Source organism: Drosophila subpulchrella, chromosome 3R (assembly GCF_014743375.2).
Source record: "Drosophila subpulchrella strain 33 F10 #4 breed RU33 chromosome 3R, RU_Dsub_v1.1 Primary Assembly, whole genome shotgun sequence".
In the NCBI taxonomy this organism is placed as follows: Eukaryota; Metazoa; Arthropoda; class Insecta; order Diptera; family Drosophilidae; genus Drosophila; species Drosophila subpulchrella.
In genome coordinates, this window is record NC_050609.1 from 15,461,290 (window position 1) to 15,475,689 (window position 14,400).

Sequence of the window (14,400 nt, forward strand, 5' to 3'; positions counted from 1 at the left end):
CTTTCCTGTGTACTCACACTTTGAGACGACAATATGGAACTGATATTGTTAATTTCCTTCCCAGCTCTCTCTGTCCCTATCAATTACAACAAAATCCATTTATTACCATCCGCATGTATGCAAAGCATTCCATGACAATGTTCCGAGCCCCCCGTAAAACCCAAAAGAAAATCCAGTACCCACCAAGTTCAGTTCATCTCTGCTCATCTAATTTCTGGCTGCTAATTCGGTCGGTTGTCGCGCAGTCTTTAGAATGGATATGAATCCTCCCGGCAAGCACAAAGTAAATTCATAATTAATTCGTTTGCAAAGAGTGATAAAGAAAGAGAAGCGAAATTAACGCCCAACCGACTGGTACAGTGAGCCCTCTGTGTACACAAACAGCAAACAGCGTCGCACATACGCACACACACACACACCGAAACCGAAAGCCGGAGCGTTTGGCAAATTAGCCAAATGCGTTATTTGGCCCACAAGCATTTCAGTTCAGTTCAGTTTCAGTCGCTCACGGAACGTCCTGGCGTTTGGCCGCAAATTCAGAAAAAGACCAAAAGTTTGGAATCAAGAGCAAAGAGCCAGATGTTCGCGATTTCGGTGTAAAATTTAAATATAAGATCAAAATTTTTTAATTAAATGTGTGCGTGTGGGAAAAGTGCGTAATTTGTATATAATATAGATACCTTCAATGATCTTTAGTAACATCTGGATGTAATCAACTAATATATATTTATCAATTACCTAGCTGCTATCTGGCCAGAGGCTAAGCCAACGAGTTTGTCGCGTTTTTGTGTTTGTGTGCAACAAGTCTGTGATCTGACATTGGCCTGTCCCGGCGAACTAATCAAATAAATACGCCGGTTAATTGGGAAATGCATATTAATGAGACCCTGGCAGTAACTTCGCCCACGCCCCATCAGACCTCCCATGTGCCCATCAACCCATCCAAACCCATTGAACCCATCCCACCAATCCACCCACCATATACCATATACCACCCATCCTCCCATCATCAATCGCCGGGTTCACTGGCAGCTGTTACCTCTGCGTAATTCACCTTTCATTCTCTTTTTTTATGGCACATTACTTTGGGCCCCGTTGTCTGGATGGCACCGCCAAAGTCTGATGAATCATAGAGAGTCGTGCGGAAATCTAATATACCCAATTGCGTTTATGTTTGCACTTAATCCGCGGGCTCAGCACTTCGATTAGTCAGTTTCGGTCGCCCCTTTCATCTGAAATCGCTTTTAATTTTCAATCAGAATTTTCGAAATATTTCCCAAACAAATCCGCCAAATGTGTGTGCACCATGATAAAACAATAGCAACAAAATAAATAAAGAAAATATGAAAGAGTGGCTAGTTTTGTAGATCGACTGGGGATTACCCTTGCAGATCCATTTCACTTTGTTTTAACGGAAGACATATCTTTAAAATCATGGTAAAAGGTTTTTAGTCCTTCCCCTTACAGAATATCTAATGTTGAAGTTCATACAAATCCAACCAAACACATTTGAATTGAGTTAGGTTAGTATGGATTGTACTATATAATTAATATAAATTTAATAGCGAATTATTGAGTTGAAGTGTAGGAAAAGATGTACCCATCTACAAGTTCGATTCAATAGGAAAGGGAAGAAAGTTAAGACTAGTTTTAGTTTGTGATTTGAAAAAAAATATTAAAAAAATATAAAATATCACTAACGAATATCTTTCTTCTGAGGTTTTGGAAGCATATAATATAAAAAAGATAGACCCTTTTGGTGAACCAAAGTATCACCCATTTATCTCGTATTATAACACCCCCTTTCAGGGTATAACAAATAATAAATCCGAAAAGTATGAGCCGAAAGAAATAAAAAATGTAAAGCATTGAAAGAATTTTTGCCTTGCCGACATTTGTGTACTTTAATCGAAAACACAAAAGAAGAACAACAAAAAAAGCTGAGAAAAAGTATCGCGCATACGCTACGTTGACTATTCCGCTCCGCGTAGAGCGTTGGATGCTGGGGGAGATTGGGTGGATAGAAGAGGAGGTGGGGTCTGTCTGGATGGGGAAAGGGGGAGCAGCATCGTCGGCATCTCAGGTTGGACGTTCCGACAACCGACAGCCAACTGTCAGTTTGTAATCAACGCGTGCCAACAGCAGCAGCGGCGGCTGTGCGTGTGCATAAGAAAGTTTTCGGGGCGCCCCCCAAACAACCTATCCGCTTATCCACCCAACGACCTATCCACCCTACCTCACCCTTTGACCTAGCCACCCTGTGATCCTGATCGATTCCGTGACCCATAAACCATTGATGGGTAACAAATGGCAACATTACATCGCTGACGAAAACCCATTGTGCAAAGCCGGAGACTAATCACTTAACTATTTATAAAGCAACGCACATGCAAGTGTACACGGAAAACAATGTGAATTTGACTAAAGATCAGTTACAAGTTGTTCATTTCGAAATGGAACCAATAGTGGAGTAACAACTGAAAATAAAAACCAAGTCTTACAGAAAAGACTTTTAAATAAAAGTAGCATAAATATAAAGGAAACCTAATCATGAAGAAATATGTATGTTACCTAAATTATAAGGAACTGTTTTAAAAAATGGTTTAAATGGACATTTCTACAACTAAAAAAAATTTAAGAAACCAAAACACAAACTAATAGATATTCAAGAAGCCCATCAAAAATAACATTGCTAGGGCCTGTGAAATATGTTTTTATGTGTTATTTCCTACCGCCATATAAAAAGTATTTTATGGGACGTCTATATTTAATAAAACACTTTCCATTAAGTGTTAATCGCAATGGATTAGCATGGGATTTGGATATATTTCTAAAATTAGTTGTATCGTAAAAAGACTACTAAATGTTTGGTTGTTGAGTGGGTCATCAGAATAAATAATTCTTGCTTAGATTAATAAGATAATGTTTTTAAAATAAGTTCAATCGAAAAAAGGCGGGTTATTCTATTAATACTTTTTGTTTAGATCAATCAAATGAATAAATACATATTGTTTAGATCAAATAATATAAATATACTAATATCTAATGTGATTACCATTTTTCACTGTGCTTCGTGAGAACTACTCGAATTCGAGAGATGCAGTTTTGAGTACTGGTACTCGTACTCTCGGTGCCCGGAATGTGTGCTCAATCTATTTGTCTTACGGGTGTGGACGAGCAGACTTCAGATGGGGGAGCCGGCGACTGTAGACTGTAGACTGGCTGTAGTGTCATCCGATCGAAGGTCGCTCAAGCACCGAGATTCCGAATCCGATTCCCATTTGGATGCCGATTCTTCTTCAGCCGTAGGAATTCCTCTGGGTGAACATGTGCCTGATTTATTTGTTTCCAGTCTTTCGAGCGATATAAACAGAGCAATACGAAAACAGACGATTATAAGTTTTTCGGCCGGCTGGTCTGAAATTGAAATTGAATTGTAAATGGCAATATTAATTGGAAATCATTTAAAAATTGTTTCTGTTGTTTTGTTCGGTCTATGCATGTTTGGCGGCATAATTTATGGGCGCTAATTACTTTCGCCCCGTTGTATTTCGTGTGCTGTCCAAGGCCAATTACGCTTACTTATTGCAATTTATGTGGCCACAGTCCGGCTGTAATTGGAAATTGTGTAAGGCAATTTCATTATTTGTATGCAGTTCTGGTCGCCAGTCTGCCCCTTCTGGTTTTTCTAATGATTGGGTCTGGCTGGGACGGGGACCTAGCCCAGTTTGATGAAGTGCATCTAACCCTACCTTCTTTCGCTTACACAGAATCAATTTGTCGCATGTCGAATGCGGTTCGAATAGGGTCCACCCTTAGAGCCTAGAGCCTGAGTTATCCGAAGACCATGCTGCTGTACTCCAAGTTCCTATCGACAGCTTTGACTGTGGCCAGTGAAAACAGCTCCTCCGATGGCACTCTCCTGCTCATCCAGACCACAGCGGCACCAGCTAGTGGAGAAGCCATCTCAACTGGAGCCAAGGTGGGTGGTGTGCCCTCGATGAACTCCTACCTGGTCAGCATGGCGTGGCCCAAATCCCTGGCGGTGGCCGTCTTCCTGGTCCTCATCCTGGTCACCATTGTGGGCAACACACTCGTTATCCTTGCCGTTATGACCACACGCCGCCTGCGCACCGTCACCAACTGTTTCGTGATGAACCTGGCCATCACCGATTGGCTCGTGGGCACCTGTGTGATGCCTCCCTCGGTGGTTCTCTACATAACAGGTGAGAATGGCGGTGGTGGAGTGGCCCTGCCCAGTGACTTCGGAAGATTTATGGCTCTGTGGGGGCATTACACTTCCCAAAGGCAGAAGAAATCGAGGTGAGTGTTTACTATACGGACCTCTCCGCGTTGCAAAGTTCCTATAGTAAACATTTACCCAAATCGACGGGTAGCACATTTGGCCGATAACGATTCAATATAAAACCATAAAAAAATTATACAATTTCACTTTGCAAAAATATACAATTTTTCATTTGCAAACATCTTAAGAGTGCTGCAAGATTTTTATCGGTTTCCCTAGAAAGGCTTTGAAATTTTGTTTAAAAATAGAACAATTTCTTAGTCAAGTTTTCTTTTTATTTACCAAACAAAAATATTAATTTAAGACCCTTTCATGGTGTTTTCTTTGTAAAGTGTGGTTTTTAAGAAGTTAGAATTGTCATTTTATTTATTTAGTATAACTTCACAAAGCCCCATAAAATATTTTACAGTGGAGTTTAGTTAATGCCCTTACCAAAAGTTTCCTTCCATTAATTGACTGTTTCGTTGGCCGTTAAAACCGAACTGAGCATAAATCAAGTGAAAGCTGTTAAAAAGACCAACTCCGAAAACAGTGCTGACAGATTAAAAACCACACCTCTAAAAAAACAACCTGTATTTATTGTTTAATTTTGTAACAGTTTTCAAAAGTAAAATAAAGTAATAAATCAACAAATCCTTTTAAAAAAGAAACTGTCTTAGCATAAGTTTTAAATCTCAGTATTGATAGATTGAAAGCCATACCTCTTAAAACCACTCTGTATTTATTATATTATTTTGAGACAATTTTTAATTTGTTTATTAATAACAGGTTCTATTAAAAAAAATATATGTCACATCAAAAAATATACAAAAAGTGCAATAGAACAAGTAAGCCTTTTGAAAGAAACCACTTTTTAAACCTCTCTCTCAGTCAATCGAGGATCTTAAACACTAAGCTCCTCCATTATAACTTTACCCATCCGAGAAACAATTCGGAGTGATATAACTTGAACAAACTGCCAGTGTAATGCCGCCTTAATCCCGACCAGCTGAACAAATATTTATTCCCTGCAGGCACTTGGCGCTTCGGCTGGATACTGTGCGACATTTGGATCTCACTGGACATCCTGCTCTGCACCGGCTCCATCCTCAGCCTGTGCGCCATCAGTCTGGACAGGTAAGAGTTGGCCAAACTAATTTCTTAATTTGCCGTTGATGTCATAGCTATGGCCGGTGGGTCCTGAGTCCTTTAGACAAAGGTGTAAAAACAGTGCAAAATAATTTATTTGTTGACGTTTTTATTGCTCCATGACCGTTGTCGTGGCCATTCCCATTGCATACCCTTTGAGTGTCCGACGCCACAATGGCAAGGATTGGGTTGGGCCTTGGATTCCCATTTACCATTTGCCCCTTAGCCCAAGCCCACTGCTTTTGTTGGAAGTTTCAATTACATTTTAATGGCATTTCCAAGTTTTGTGTTGTGGCTCCGGCTCTGCGGCTCCGACTGAGCTGATCCCCGGATCCATGAACCTCATGCAGCTACACCTACACCCAATGCGCCGTGTTTGCCTTTTGGCCCGGCCAGAAAGCCGCCTGCGGCTTTGCGAACAATATGTCCTGGCCTGGCTTTTGTTTTTACCCAGCATTTCTCTGGCCATTTCTGTTGCGTTTATTGGCCTGGCTTTATTTTTGTTTTCCATTTCTTGCGCTTTTTATTTCGCAGGTATCTGGCCGTCACACAGCCCTTGACGTACTCCAAGAAGCGGCGCTCCAAGCGACTGGCCCTGCTCATGATACTCGTCGTGTGGATAACGGCCCTGTCAATCACGTGTCCACCCTATTTGGGCTGGTAAGTAGAGCTCCAGCTGCACGGGAAACAAAATTACCCTAAGACATGATCGATTGTCCATTCATTTGTTCAGAGAAAGCGTTTAATTTGAATTATGATACGATAGATATGATTAGGAGTGGAGGAAAAGTTAAAAAAATACTTTCTAACATTATATCCATACTAGTTAAAATGACAATATTAATGGTATAATGAAGTAGACATTTTTAAATTCACAAATATTACCTTCATAATAATGTGAAAATTCTAATATTTATATTTTACTTAATTAATATAGGCTTTTCTTTAATAACTCAAGATTCTGTCTAACAAAAAAGGCCGTATATAAAGCCAATCTTGGTTTGCACTTATGTCAAAGTCAAGTTAAACTTCCTGTATATAACAATTCCAAATGAAAATTTTAGTTCTGAAAATTCTATTTCTTTCAAAAAAAATCCTAAGAATGATTCTAACTTAATTTTTCTTCTTTTATTGTTACAATTGTAACGAATTTGAATTTACCTATAATTTATTTTTGGTTTCACCAGTTTATTTAAAGTACTTACTATTTAAAATTTTGAATTTTTTATTGTGTACCCCTTTCCTAGTAGTCAAACTTTTTCTTTCCGGAGGCGTGAAAAATTGTTTTTTTCCATTTTGGGCTAATGGCTGTTTGGCCCAGTATAGATAATGCTTTACCAAAGGGTCTCGAAATACATACGTTTATTTATATTTGAGCCTTTGGCTGCGCCTAAAAAACATTACGTAATTGCGCGAGTTGTTGCTGTTGTGCCTGTGGTTCTTGCAGCCATTACATTGAAGTTTTAATGAGTTGTTAATGACTTTGTTTGCTGCGGCGCATTTGCTTTGTTCGCACCTACACTTACGCTCGGCGAAAGCCGCACACTTGGTTGTTGCATACTTCCAGGCGCCCAAATTAACCAGCACTCACACACAGTCACACTCACTCACACAACCTCGCACCCCTTTCAGTCGCACACACACACACCACAAAGTCAGCATGTCCTTAATGCCATTGGCCATGGCTTAGTTCGCCCCCCTCCCCTCCGGCCAACAAAAAACATGGCTTAAAGGGCACATTAGAACGGGCTGAGGCCGAATTACAGCCACAGCTGCAGGACATTGGAAAATTTTTGGAAAATTTGTGCCGGGGGGAAAATTGCAATTATAACGAGCAGCATCTGCTGCAATTTGCCATATTTCAATTCTTTAAGCGGAATAGTTTAATAAAAAAGTTTGCAAATGCAGTGGTGAAAGTACTTGATGCACAAAATTCTATGCAAATTCTAATTTATCTCTCGTTTGTTTTATTTACAAGTGAGTTTTTTCCCAGTGAAAAACTAACCAAGTTTTGTTTGCTCATTAGCAAAAAGTTTTATGTACAAATAAACACTCACTTAAATATTTTTTAATAAATTGGGAGAGCTGTTTAAAACTCAGTGTTTAAACTAATATGTACTATATAAAAGTTGATTTAATTTAAATTATTTTAGTAATCGGAAGAGCGAATTTATCTTCAAAGTTTAAGCTTATAACTTTTTCAGTTTAAATATTTTAATAGCTTGGCAGAGCTGTTTAAACTTCAGAGTTTAAAATACTAATTAGTATAAAAGTGTTGATTTAATTTAAAATATTTGTGTAACTCGGCAGAGCTTCTTTGACTGCCAAATTCAAACTTGTGAATAACATCTACTAAATACTGAAGTGGAAAATTTTCTAAATAAAAGTTATTTGTAAATCCATTATCCTAATCATATATATTCACAACGTAGAATCTATTCCTTAGGTATATTTATTTTTGTTATGATAATTTGCTATCTCAGCTCATATAATTATCGTGACTCGATGCTTTAATGGTAACAGACATTTATGATCCTAAAGAGATAATTCATGGCTGCGACAATGGTGTTACTACACCGGAAAATTCCATTGTGTGGTGACATTTACGTATTTGTCATTCAAACTCCCAAAGTGCCCGAAATTTCCTCTATAATTGGTATAGGTAGCATTGCCCAAAATGAATCAAGACCTAACATCGTTATCTTGAAATCGTTTCTAAGGTATATTGATTTACAGTCAGTTCCGATTTGTGTTGTCGGAATGACCATCACGATGGGATGTGCATAAATAAAAGGCTTCCAGGAGGGACTTCGACTTTGGTTTCGGTTTTGGCTTAGGATTTGAATTTGAATTTCGCCCTGCTTAACTCAGCCAGTTGTCGTACCCAAAGTCCCAGTTCCCCGAACCGCAATCACAACCGCAAGAGCATCGTACATCCCACATACTACCATCCCACAGCCCATAGCCCACAGCCCACATCCTTCATCCCACATCCCAGAAACCACATGCAATTCGAACTGGAATTCAATTTGCCATTCACAGGTACGAGGCGGGCAGGCATCAGGCGGAGTTCGTGGACTGCCGCTACAACCAAAACAAGGGCTACGTGGTCTTCTCGGCAATGGGATCATTCTTTATCCCCCTGACGGTGATGCTGTACGTCTACGTTAAGATTGGTTATGTCCTCACGTCACGGCGACAGCGCATTGTGCGCGATGCGGTAAGCTCCATCGCAACTACTCCCCTGCTATTCCACTACCATCCGTTGAAATGTCTCCCGAAATTTATCATGTCACACCATCTAACCAGCTAACCAACCTCCCGACTAACTTGTCAAGCACTGGGGAAAAAGAAAAAAATACCAAAGTATACTTTAGTCGTGATTGCTTAACACTTCAAATGGAGATCTTCATTAAGTTGGAACTCTAGCCGCATTTTATTCCGGGTATCCCCCACAAATTCCAAGTACTTATCGCAGTGAACTGTGTGGTGATATATTAAGCGCCGAGCTTTGATAACAGAAGACTTACTAATGCAGAAAAGATAAAAGTACATTCTTGCATATAAGGAACAGTTGGGTTCTTATCTTTTGTTTTGTTTATAAAGTCTTTGTTGTTCTGTGAACTTAAAGTTCTCCATTGTCTTGAATACATTTAAACGGATTAGACGTTTAAATTCAATTCATAAAAACTTTCTCAGTTTGTTCTATATAGTAAGCTATGAATAAAGGGTATGTTACAAGAAAGTAAGGCAACCAATTTGGGGTTTACCTAAGGCAAACCAGATATAAAGTCACTAAAAGTATTATTCTTTGATACTTGGTTATTAGAAAATAACGTGTTCTTTTCTTTTGTTTAATCTATCAACTTTTAAATAAAATGTAAACTGACACAAATGATTCCTAAGAACCAAGTTATAATTACTTCCTGGTGTTCTTTCTGATTTCCATAAAACCCAAGTGTAAATTAAGCTTTCAAGATTAAAAAGAAAATGGCAAAAAAGTAGGACAAGTAGTTAAAGCAGTCCAAACCAATCTCGAGTCTCTTTGTCCAGACATGCAATCTAAATTATTCCTGGCTTTTTTGTCAGTGCCTCGCTTACATTCGCTCACATTCCTCCCCCCGATTATTATATCCACCAGAACTCGGAGCGCACGGCAGACTACGATGTGGATGGGGACAACTTCATCTCGGAGTCGGAGCACTATCATTGCACGCCAACCAAGTGGCTGCCGAACAGGAAGTCCCGCTGGCGGTTCAACTCCCTGCACGACCCACCACCACCCGGCAAGGGACAGCAGTCCTCCTCCGTCAAGTGTGCCAAGTGCTCCTCCACTGGAACTGGAGTGGGTATTGGAGTGGGTGGTGGTGGTGGTGGTGGTGCTGGGACTCCAGTGGTGGACAAAACGCTGACGTTTAAGCACCAGCCCACCTTTTACGAACTGGTCGAGGTGTCGCGTCTCTCCTCGCTCATCCATTGCTCGGCAATTAGCTGCAAGTACGGTGGACCCTGCATGCACTCCACGCCCTCGGGGATGCACTACGTCGGCACGGAGGCCTCCTTTTCGGACACCTGCCTGGGTGCCGCCTCTGTAGCCTCCGCCGCCACCGCTCTGGAGGCCACCAGCACCACCATTGAGAAACTGGAGACGGAGGTCAAACAGATGCCACACCATCACCATCATGGCTCCCAGAACCATCATCATCATCATCGCATGCCGATGCGAGTCTCGACCACGAAACGTGATAGCAAGACCGCCAAGACCCTGACAATTGTGATGGGCGGCCTAATTGCTTGCTGGCTGCCCTTCTTCGTCTATTATCTGCTGATACCCTTCCTGCCGCGACCCGCCGTCCTCGAGGACCTCATGTTCGGCTTCACCTGGATTGGCTGGGTCAACTGCGCCATCAACCCGTTCATCTACGCCTTCTACAATCCGGACTTCCGCACTGCCTTCTGGCGGCTCACCTGCCGGCCCATCTGCAAGCAGAAGCGTCCGCCCAACCATTTGGCCATGTTCCGTGGCTAGTTTGGGTATCCCGATGGAGATCCGGTTTCCAGGCTACCATTGCGGTTACGGAACACTTGAGAGTGTCATAGTCCCTGGGTCGCACAATCGAAGATCTGCTGGGTGGGAAAATATCTCAGGCAAACGCTTCACTTCTTACCACTTCTTACACCTCAAAACATAGAAGAAAACAGCTTAGGGCTAATCAGTGGGTTATACTTAGAGGAGGTGTTCTATCTGACTTCTTATGGCCCTATGACACTTACTTAAAACTCCACTAAATAGTGGTTTTATTTAAAAAGGTCAAGGCAAAATAGACAAGAAAAGGGGCCACCGCTTAAAACTTTATCAATGTCTATATTGAATCAAAACATATATGATCAAGTAATTCTAACCATTTACTAGTCGAAAACTAAGTTAGTGTCATATGGCCTTTGGTATCTCAGAGTGTTGCTAATGAAAATCTAGTTTTATTATCAAGAAAAAGTACAAGTATTGCTTATGAAAATGAATTTTTGATTGTTGTACAAAGAGGAATATTAGTAATTCTAAAAACTATACCTTAACGTTATTGACATCCCCATTAATTCTTATAAAATGTGATTTTAATTTGCATCTAAGAGTAATTTTAAAAAAATCGCATTTGAATACTTTTTTTAACTAAAGTGAAATTGTAATAATGAATAAGAATGAATATGCATTCCTGTTTTAATGACAATGCAATTTCATTTCATTAGAATTTATTCAGCTTGATAATGAAATATGATGCTAAATATGAAATATCTAGTATGACTTCACATTTTATTTTAATACAAAATCAAACAGCTAGGGAAGTACCATCAAAAACATGGTTTAAAGGTAGTAGGTCAAATCCTCCGTAAAATGAAGTGAATGTTTGAGCAAACTAAGTGACCTTTTAAGCAACTCTTGGCATATACCTCAGCAATCGAGCTTCTCAACTAGTATTCAAATTGCAGATCTAAGCTGTTTGCCACACTCTATCCGCTTTTGCCAAGGGCAACGCCATTAAAACTAAGATACTTTCGGTAAATATTGATTTGAAGAAGATTGCCTTGTTAAGCCAGAAAGATGCTGCCTTTTGAAGCCTCTTTCAAAGGCCACTCCAAGGGCGGTGTCTTAAAGACTCAGTGGACTTGGCCGGAAGTGGAGATTCTTTGCTAGACCAGATCCCCCAATCCTATATATAGTATTTTCGAGTGTGTGTGTGTGCGTGAGCGTTGATTGTGCGAGGAACGAAACGAAACAAAAGACAAATTATAGTATTTGCGAGTCTTTGTTGCCTGACGGCAACTGTTGACCATCAGGATGAGCAGGATGATGATGATGATGATGATGGTGGGGATGGTATGGGGATGGTATGGGGACGGTGATGTTGGGATGTCCTCATCCTTATGCCTTTGTTGTGCGCGTCTAGTTTGTGTGTAGAGTGTAGAGAGTAGTTTCAGCTGCCAACGACATATCTGGCGTATCCTTTGTTGGCCAGGTCCGGTCAAGCCCGGCCTAACCCCGCAGGCACGGTACACAGTGTCCGGCCAACCCATTTAATGTTTAAGCAATCGCAATCGCACGGCACACGATGCTCTATGCTAGGTCTGCTCCACACACACACAATGTTAAAGTGAAAGTGAAACTGTAACTAAAACTAGGCCGGATTTGAAGCACTTGGCACTTCAGCCTGCTGGGATTTTAAATGTCCTCTCTAGACCCCCAGCCCCCTCTAGAAACCCCTTAGTCTGTGTAAGCATTGTAGCCCAACTAATTTGTATAGTTGTATTATACATATATCATAATTGTAACCAACTATGTATGTACTTTATAAATGTTCACTTGGAATGGATCTCTGTAAAAGGACCTAACGGTTCTAGTAATAAACTTTAAGTTCAACATGAAGGCAGTTTTATTAAAGCAGGGAAAAATAAGGGGATGGTTAGGTAGGTAAGGTAAGGTGGGTAGTAGCTACGTAATATGCCAAAAATATAAAATATGCTCACAACTCACAGCGGTGGTTTCGCCATTCAGCTATAAATTGTCACACGAAAGTTTTATGGACAATTTTCCGAACACGTCCTTTCGTTCAAAATGAAGCTAGTACGTGTGCTCTATGAAACAAGGAAAGATTTGCAAAGTTAAAGCCTTATGCACATTAGGTTTTTATATTTATTTGGAAGTGTTTGTAATAGAATGTTGGGGGCTTACCAATAAATATCTCATGCCAAAAGATTTACCAAGTTTGTGGTAGGGACTTACAAAGTAATATGGGGACTTGGCTATGGTAAAATCTTTGATTTATTCAAAAATCTTGTAAAAGAATTATCAAGTAAGGTTATTTTTTACATATTTTAAAATATTAATAGAAGTATATCCGATTTTTGTTCACTTTAACCAAATAATTTCTTAAAGGAAATGTCATGTAAAACCGCAAGCTATGGCAATGATGTCTAGTACAATCTTTAAATTTGGTCTACAGTTTAAGGGTTTTACCAAATAATCTCTAAAAAGAAAATTAAAAAAGCTTGGCTTCTGCTCTGCTCCCATTTATATCCTTCTAGTGATAAGTATCTTTAAGTATTTCAATGTCTAAACTGCAGTCCGCAGTTGGGTTGATAAAAGCATAGCGCAGCTCAAAGAGAAGTCTTAATTTATTGGACGTGAGGGGGGGATTACGACGGAGTGTGGCACATAGCGCACTTTCCAGCGCAGCCTTGACTTCATTTTTTTTGTGATTTATTATTGGAAGTGGTAACCCGGTGGCCGCCACTAAGTTGTTTACGGCCCAAAGGACGGAAGCAAAAGAAACGCTGAATCAGCCGGCCCCGGAATATGGCTTCGGAATACGGCTGTGACTGGGACTGTGAATCCGGTTCCAGCTGGGCCTGCGGTGGCGTTACATTAATTTAGCTGGAAATAAGGCGTGAAAAAAATATGCGGTCATCATAATTACATATTGCCAGTACCAGGGTACCGCCCACACATGTGACTAATATAAAGGCATGACAGGATGGGCAGGGTTCTGGGGCAGCAGCAGCAGGAGCAGGTTTCCAAAGGGCCATCCACCCGCTCTCTAATGAATTGCAACACATTTCGCTGTCACATTTCACTTTCGAGTCGAGCTCAGCGGAAACGGCCTCCCTTAAAGCCCCCTGTCAACGGCCTGAAAACTCGGAGCTCTGTACCTGAGTTCCGTAAATTTGGCTTTTTATAGCGAGTACTTGTGGAAAAAACACGGTATCTTGTAATCCTGCATATGAAGTGAACACGGAAAGGAAAGTGTTTCGGTTTGCATTCAGTAGGTAAAAATAATAATCAAAGGATATTATAAAGGTATTATTATATTATATATATATTAAACATATAAGCTTAAAATAATGTATACCAAAATGTTGTTTTTAAAAGTAAAGATATTCCAAAAACTCCTTAGGATGGGCGTTATATTCACCAATATTACCCCGATTAAATGGTATACATCTATATTTTAAACAATTTTGGTGAACTTTTGTTACAGGTATTTTAAAACTTGATTTTAGTTTAAGTTTAAGTAGTGGCTACAATAAAAAACTGTGGTTCCTATTCTCAGATTCATAGATATATCACCAAATATTACAGAAAAATAACCAAGCTATACAACATTTTGAAAATGAATTCATTATTTTTACGTATATCCCAAAAATCTCTTAGGATGGGCATTATATCAACGAATGTTCCCCTGATTAAATGGTATATTGCATTCGAGCCACTCAACTTCATCATTTTTTCAGGTTTCGCTGGGAGCCCTTACCTTTTTGACGCTTTGTTGGCTGATATCGCATAATGTGTTAAATTAAATGGCCGCGGTTTCGGGCGGGAGCTGAAAAAGGAGGGTCAGGAAGAGCAGATTCAGAGGGGAGAGTTGTCATCCTGTCATCCTATTTTCAGCCGCCTGCTGACAGGGTGCTTACGT

At 40.2% G+C, this 14,400-nt stretch overlaps 1 protein-coding gene across 2 annotated transcripts; it reads left to right on the forward strand.

Annotated features, from left to right (window-relative positions):
• The first annotated feature begins 516 nt into the window (after positions 1-516).
• Positions 517-12,263, forward strand: LOC119552217 (5-hydroxytryptamine receptor 1D). Of its 2 annotated transcripts, none has more exons than XM_037862064.1 (6): positions 517-596; positions 3,771-4,226; positions 5,320-5,422; positions 5,969-6,094; positions 8,477-8,654; positions 9,576-12,263. In XM_037862064.1, the coding sequence occupies exons 2-6, from the start codon at positions 3,848-3,850 to the stop codon at positions 10,461-10,463; spliced, it is 1,674 nt and encodes a 557-aa protein (XP_037717992.1). In that variant the 5' UTR covers positions 517-596; positions 3,771-3,847; the 3' UTR covers positions 10,464-12,263. The 2 variants fall into 2 exon arrangements, with proteins under 2 accessions (XP_037717992.1, XP_037717991.1); XM_037862063.1 differs by lacking the exon at positions 517-596 and adding an exon at positions 2,142-2,562.
• The last annotated feature ends 2,137 nt before the right edge of the window (positions 12,264-14,400 follow it).